This window comes from Piliocolobus tephrosceles, chromosome 2, assembly GCF_002776525.5.
Source record: "Piliocolobus tephrosceles isolate RC106 chromosome 2, ASM277652v3, whole genome shotgun sequence".
In the NCBI taxonomy this organism is placed as follows: domain Eukaryota; kingdom Metazoa; phylum Chordata; class Mammalia; order Primates; family Cercopithecidae; genus Piliocolobus; species Piliocolobus tephrosceles.
In genome coordinates this window covers 51,276,166-51,283,243 of record NC_045435.1, presented here as the reverse complement: position 1 = coordinate 51,283,243, position 7,078 = coordinate 51,276,166, and the positions used below count along the sequence as shown (strand labels likewise).

The 7,078-nt window shown below is 47.1% G+C and overlaps 1 protein-coding gene across 2 annotated transcripts in view; it reads left to right on the top strand.

Moving 5' to 3' along the window:
* The window catches only part of ARPC4 (actin related protein 2/3 complex subunit 4), a 16,485-nt gene that overhangs the window by 4,541 nt on the left and 4,866 nt on the right, over window positions 1-7,078 (top strand). Inside the window, exons 2-5 of one of the 2 annotated variants that reach the window (XM_023218514.2) lie at window positions 972-1,090; window positions 3,155-3,343; window positions 3,432-3,574; window positions 4,915-5,010. In XM_023218514.2, the coding sequence (XP_023074282.1) occupies window positions 3,193-3,343; window positions 3,432-3,574; window positions 4,915-5,010 (390 nt within the window). In that variant the 5' untranslated portion in view covers window positions 972-1,090; window positions 3,155-3,192. The remainder of the gene's footprint in view (window positions 1-971; window positions 1,091-3,154; window positions 3,344-3,431; window positions 3,575-4,914; window positions 5,011-7,078) is intronic. The other variant, XM_023218516.2, reaches the window with a different exon arrangement.

Below are 7,078 nucleotides of genomic sequence, written 5' to 3'. Positions count from 1 at the left end.
GACGGGCGGATCACGAGGTCAGGAGATCGAGACCATCCTGGCTAACAAGGTGAAACCCCGTCTCTACTAAAAAATACAAAAAATTAGCCGGGCGAGGTGGCGGGCGTCTGTGGTCCCAGCTACTCGGGAAGCTGAGGCAGGAGAATGGCATGAACCCGGGAGGCGGAGCTTGCAGTGAGCTGAGATCCGGCCACTGCACTCCAGCCTGGGTGACAGAGCGAGACTCCGTCTCAAAAAAAAAAAAAAAAAAAAAAAAAGAATGTCCTTATTCTACTTTTTCTCGTTATAAAATCCTCCTAATCCCATTTCACTTTCAAAACCAGTTTCTTCTGCAAATATAGATTACTTATAAATCTAAATATTTCACAATTTATCTTTATATCATAGTTATTTTCTGTATATCTGCTATCCAGTTGAGCTGTTTGAGGATAGAGACAGTGTTAATCATCTTTGAATTCCCAGTTAGCTCAGTGCCTGGCAAACAGTACACCTATACATTTGTTGGCCTAATAGACAGATTGAAGACAATCATGCATTCACTGGTATGTCTCTAGATCACTTTCTCAGCCTCAGCACTTTTGATATTTGAGACTTGATAATTCTTTGTAGTGCATTGTAGTATGTTTATTGGATATCTGTCCACTCAGTGCCTGTAGTTCCCCTCCCTGCCAAGTCATGACAGTTGAAAATGTCTCAGCATTCCTCTGGTGTGACCCCAGGTTAAAAAAGAAAGAAAGGAAATGTCTCCACATTGCCAAATGTACCCTGGCAGGCAAAATTGCCTCCTGTTGAAAACCACGACTCTGCACGTTGGAAGGTGTCTCGAAGGCCTAGTCTGTTCTGTTCACACTGGTGTCTTAAGAGCCTTGCACCCTCAGTGCTACCTGGCTTCATGGGAGCTGGAATAGGGGATCAGTGGGTTTGGCGTGACAGATTTTGATCTTCCCTTCCCTTTGTGTTATTTCCTATAGACTGCCACTCTCCGCCCCTACCTGAGTGCCGTGCGGGCCACATTGCAGGCTGCCCTCTGCCTGGAGAACTTCTCCTCCCAGGTTGTGGAACGACACAACAAGCCGGAAGTGGAAGTCAGGTAGGAAAGGACAAGTCAAGGTGGGGATGAGGGGTGCGGCACGCAGAGATGGCTGCTGTCTAGAAAGTGCCGTGAACTTATGTCCCAGAGTAGTCAGGACAGCTGCAGTTGACATTTTGTCTTGCTGACAGCTGAATGGTGATTCCCAATTTAGAGTTAAGAAAATAGGGTCAGTGGGTTGGCAGGACGGAACCCAGGGGAAAAGACAAGATTGCTTGACACAAGGTATGACTTCTCAGAGTGGGGCTGTTGATGAAGTCTTTCCTGTGGCATTGTTGAAAACACTAGTAGTTTAAGGAATAGTCAGATAATTTAGTTATCTGAGATTCCATCTCCATACTTTTCTAATGTGATGATCAGGGATTTTTTTGTACCTGCCAGTCTAGACACTCTGACACCCTAATCCAAATACTCCACATTTTGAATGATTTTCTCTTATCTAGTTTCCATTTCATAAATATCTTTTTCCCCTTTAAAATTTAATCTGATGCAATGGCTGGTGCAAGCCATTGCCTGGTGCAATGGCTCACCCCTGTAATCTGAGCACTTGAGGCTGAAGTGGGCAGATCACTTGAGCCTAGGAGTTCAAGACCAGCCTGGACAACATGGCAAGACTCCATCTCTACCAAAACAATATGCAAAAATAGTTGGGCTTGGTGCCACATGCCTGTAGTCCCAGCTTCTTGGGAGGCTGAGGTGGGAGGATCTCTTGAGCCTGGGAGGTAGAGGTTGCAGTGAGCCAACATCGTGACAGTGCACTCCAGCCTGGGTAAGACCCTGTCTCAAAAAATAAGTAAAAGAGGCTGGGCACGGTGGCTTATGCCTATAATCCCAGCACTTTGGGAGGCTGAGGCAGGCAAATCACGAAGTCAAAAGATCAAGAGCATCCTGGCCAACATGGTGAAACCCTGTCTCTACTAAAAATACAAAAATTAGCTGGGCATGGTGGTGCACGCCTGTAGTCCCAGCTACTCAGGAGGCTGAGGCAGGAGAATTGCTCGAACCCGGGAGGCAGAGTTTGCAGCGAGCCGAGATTGTGCCACTGCACTCCAGCCTGGCAACAGAGCAAGACTTCGTCTCAAAAAAAAGTAAATAAAATTCAATCTGGTACGTACATAACTGAGATAATCTGGGTTATCACCTTAAATGGTATTATTTAATTTTGAATTTTAAAAATAACTGATGTTAGGATATGCCCTGTTATACTGCTTAACGTACACGATTTCCAGTGGGCCTTTGAAAATGATTAACAGTTTAGAGACACCACACCACAATTAATTACTATTACAGATCTGTAGGTATTCAGAGGCATTACTTTGGAACCTGAACTCATAGGGGTCTCAGAGGCAAATGAATCATTTCTGGATTGATAATTAAAGGAAACCAAACTGTGTTCAATTTTAGCCTTTCCTTACCTCCAAGACCGGTGTTCTCGCTACATTCCTAGGTGGTATATTGGTTTGCCCGTATAGGTTGAGTATCTCTTATCCAAAATGCTTGGGACCAGAAGTATTTCAGATTGTGGAATATTTGCAGATACTTAACCAGTTGAGCATCCCTAATCCCAAATCCAAAATGCTCTAGTGAGCATCTGCTTTGAGCATCTTGTCAGCACTCAGAAACTCTCAGATTTTCTTTCTTTTTTTGAGACAGAGTCTCATTCTGTTGCCCAGGCTGGAGTACAGTGGTGTGATCTTGGCTCACTGCAACTGCCACCTCCTGAGTTCGAGCAATTCTCATGCCTCAGCCTCCTGAGTATCTGGAATTACAGGAATGCGCCACCATGCCCAGCTAATTTTTATATTTTTAGTAGAAATGTGATACCACCATGTTGGCCATGCTGGTCTCGAACTCCTGACCTCAAGTGATCCACCTGCCTCAGCCTCCCAAAGTGCTGGGATTACAGGCATGAGCCACCACGCCCAGCCAGTTTCAGATTTTGGATTTCGGATTTGCAGATTGGGGATGTTCAACTTGTCGTTACTAAAATAGCTGTTTTTTGTAAAGCTCCTACTCTGTACCAGGCACGCTATTAGACATTTGACCCTTTTTGATCTCTCTCAGTCCTCGCCAGTGAATTAGGAATCAGAGTCATTTTACAGATGAGAAAATTGAGATTCCAACAGGGTAACTTGCCCAAGGAAAGTAACAGAGGAGGCTGGATTTCAAAACCTTTTCGCCCTGACTTCAGAGCCTGTGCTCTTTCTGCTGAAGAACACACTCACTGGCCCCCATCTTGGAGCACCCCTGCTTGTGAGTCTTCTATTCCTTGGACTCTGTGGTCTCATAGTGATTCCAAGACCTGCCATGGGGTCACTCTGACTATTCTGTCCCTCTGTAGTACAGAGGACTCTGTCACATTGTGTTTTCAGGAGTAGCAAAGAGCTCCTGTTACAACCTGTGACCATCAGCAGGAATGAGAAGGAAAAGGTTCTGATTGAGGGCTCCATCAACTCTGTCCGGGTCAGCATCGCTGTGAAACAGGTGAGTTCACCATGGAGGAGGCCCAGCGTAAGGAGCTCTCTTTCAGTCCAGGGGTCCCCATCTGAGAGATCAGTGTGCCAGATTCTAGATTCAGAGTGCAGGAAACCTAGCCTCTGCTTCCTTTTTTTTGAGACGGATTCTTAACTCTTGTCACCAAGGCTGAAGTGCAGTGGCATGATCTCGGCTCACTGCAACCTCTGCCTCCCAGGTTCAAGCGGTTCTCCTGTCTCAGCCTCCCGAGTAGCTGGGATTACAGGCGCCCGCCACCACGTCCAGTTAATTTTTGTATTTTTAGTAGAGATGGGGTTTCACCATTTTTACCAGAGTGGTCTCCATCTCTGGACCGCAGGTAATCGGCCCACCTCAGCAACCCAAAGTACTGAGATTACAGGCATGAGCCACCATGCCTGGCCAGTAGAAGGCAACTCTAAACTTTCAACAGGATGAAAACAAAACAACATTGTTAAATACAGACTACATAATGTTTTTTACAGAAAGTTCTAACCCTGGGGCCTGCTTTCCTTGTTAAAATGGGAGGTTAACAAGTGTTGGGAGGTGTTAAGGGCACACTAGCAACCAGCAGCAATAATTTTCCTTTAGAAATGTTGAGAGTTCGGGGCCAGGCACAGTGGCTCATGCCTGTAATGCCAGCACTTTGAGAGACCAAGGCGGGTGGATCACTTGATGTCAGGAGTTCAAGACCAGCCTGGCCAACATGGTAAAACCCTGTCTCAATTAAAAATACAAAAATTAGCCAGGCGTGGTGGCATGCGCCTGTAGTCCCAACTACACGGGAGGCTGAGGCAGGAGAATTGCTTGAACCCGGGGGGCGGAGATTACAGTGAGCCAAGATCGCGCCACTGCATTCCAGCCTGGGGGACAGAGTAAGACTCCGTCTCAAAAAAAAAAAAAAAAAAGGAAATGTTGAGAGTTCAGAAGGGAGAAACTTCAGGGATTGTTTAATGTTCAGTGTTATTAAAGCAGAGACCACCTAAGGTTATTTCTGATAGCCCAGGTGGTGCTAGAAAACATCCTGGGAAATGTAACACTAGTGAAATGAGAATGGGAAGGTCAGCTTGGAGTACAGCTGTAGACTCTGAAAGAAGTGATAGAAGACTATAAGAATTACCTCTCTGAATGGGTCCTCATTAACAGATGGCCCAAGGTAGACCCTTGTTTCAGCTGGCAGCCAGGTCCCCCACTTCAGTGATCCTTCCCAGTAACAAACCTCACTGTCTCCTGGCAGCCTTGGAGAAATTGGAGTCAGAAGACCAGGCTACAAGGTGTTTTTGGCCTTGGGTGTCAGCTTTAGAGAAACGTTTCTCTCTTGCACTCTGCAGGCCGATGAGATTGAGAAGATTTTATGCCACAAGTTCATGCGCTTCATGATGATGCGAGCAGAGAACTTCTTTATCCTTCGAAGGAAGCCTGTGGAGGTGAGACCCTGTGACCCATGAGTTTGCAATACCCAGGACCCTGTTACAGAATGGCCTGGGATTGTTTCTAGAACCAAGATCAGTGCTCCTCCAGCTGTTTGGCACCCACTGCCTGAATTGAGATTTGGCCTTCATCTCAGAGTGGGAGCAAAGAGGATTAGAAACTTAGGAAAAGTTGGGTCTACCTCAGCCATAGAAAAGGCGAAAAAGGGCCAGGTGTGGTGACTCACGCCTGTAATCCTAGCACTTTGGGAGGCTGAGGTGGGTGGATCACGAGGTCAGGAGTTCAAGACCAGCCTGGCCAACATGGTGAAACCTCGTCTCTACTAAAAATACAAAAATTAGCTGGGCATTGTGGTGAGCACCTGTAATTCCAGCTACTCAGGAGGCTGAGGCAGAGAACTGCTTAAACCTAGGAGGCAGAGGTTGCAGTGAGCCGAGATCGTGCCACTGCACTGCAGCCTGGGCAACAGAGCAAGACTCTGTCTCCAAAAAAAAAAAAAAAAAGGTAAGACATATTGCTTATTCCCAGACCCTATAGTCTAGCATCAGAAAGAGCTCAGTGAATTAGAAATCCTTTCTAAGCTCTGCCAACTGAATCATAGTCTCTCTCTCTCTCTCTCTTTTTTTTTTTTTGAGATGGAGTTTTGCTCTTGTTGCCCAGGCTGGAGTGCAGTGGCACAATTTCACTCACTGCAGCCTCCACCTCCCAGGTCAAGCGATTCTCCTGCCTCAGCCTCCTGAGTAGCTGGGATTACAGGCATGCGCTACCACACCTGGCTAATTTTGTAGTTTTACTAGAGACAGGGTTTCATTGTTTTGGCCAGGCTGGTCTCGAACTCCTGACCTCAGGTGATCCGCCTGCTTCGGCCTCCCAAAGTGAATCATAGTCTCTCTTTTTTTTTTTTTGAGACGGAGTCTCGCTCCGTCGCCCAGGCTGGAGTGCAGTGGCGCAATTTCAGCTCACTGCAAACTCCACCTCCCAGGTTCATGCCATCCTCCTGCCTCAGCCTCCTGAGTAGCTGGGACTACAGGTGCCTGCCACCATGCCCGGCTTATTTTTTTGTATTTTTGATAGAGATGGGGTTTCACTGTGTTAGCCAGGATGATCTTGATCTCCTGACCTCATGATCCACCTGTCTCAGCTAGGTTTACAGGCGTGAGCCACCGCGCCCAACCTTCTTTTCCTTTTTTTTTTCTTTTTGAGACAGTCTCGCTGTGTCGCGCAGGCTGGAATGCAGTGGCGCGATCTTGGCTTACTGCAAGCTCCGCCTCCTGGGTTCATGCCATTTTCCTGCCTCGGCCTCCCCAGTAGCTGGGACTACAGGCGCCTGCCACCACACCTGGCTAATTTTTTGTATTTTTAGTAGAGAGAGGGTTTCACGTGTTAGCCAGGATGGTCTTGATCTCCTGACCTTGTGATCCACCCACCTCGGTCTCCCAAGGTGCTGGGATTACAGGCATAAACCACCACACCCGGCCCACCAAATCAGTCTCTTAAAGCCACAGTTAACATTGGGTCAGTTGTTGCCTGAATTTTTACTTGAATCTTCTCCACAGACTCCTTGCCAGGTCAACTTAAAATATCCCCAGTGACTGAGCAACTACCACACAGCAGCATGTGCCATCATCAGACACGTTAGGCGTGTTGGCCAAGTTCTTCCTTATCCTGAGCCAAACTTTCTCTCCTGGTCCTAGATCTAATTTCTGGGGCCACCCAGAATAAATAAAATTGCTCTTCCTCCCACAGCCCTCCAACAGAAAAAGACCTTAATCCCACCCATCTTCCATATCATCTCTTCTCTGAACTAAATGTTCCCTGTTGTTTGATTAGATTCTTCTTTAACAAGACTTCAAGTCCTTTGACTCATTCTCTTTGTTTTGTTTTTTGAGACGGAGTCTCGCTCTGCCGCCCAGGCTGGAGTGCAGTGGCTGGGTCTCAGCTCACTGCAAGCTCCGCCTCCTGGGTTGACGCCATTCTCCTGCCTCAGCCTTACGAGTAGCTGGGACTACAGGCGCCTGCCACGTCGCCTGGCTAGTTTTTTTGTATTTTTTAGTAGAGACGGGG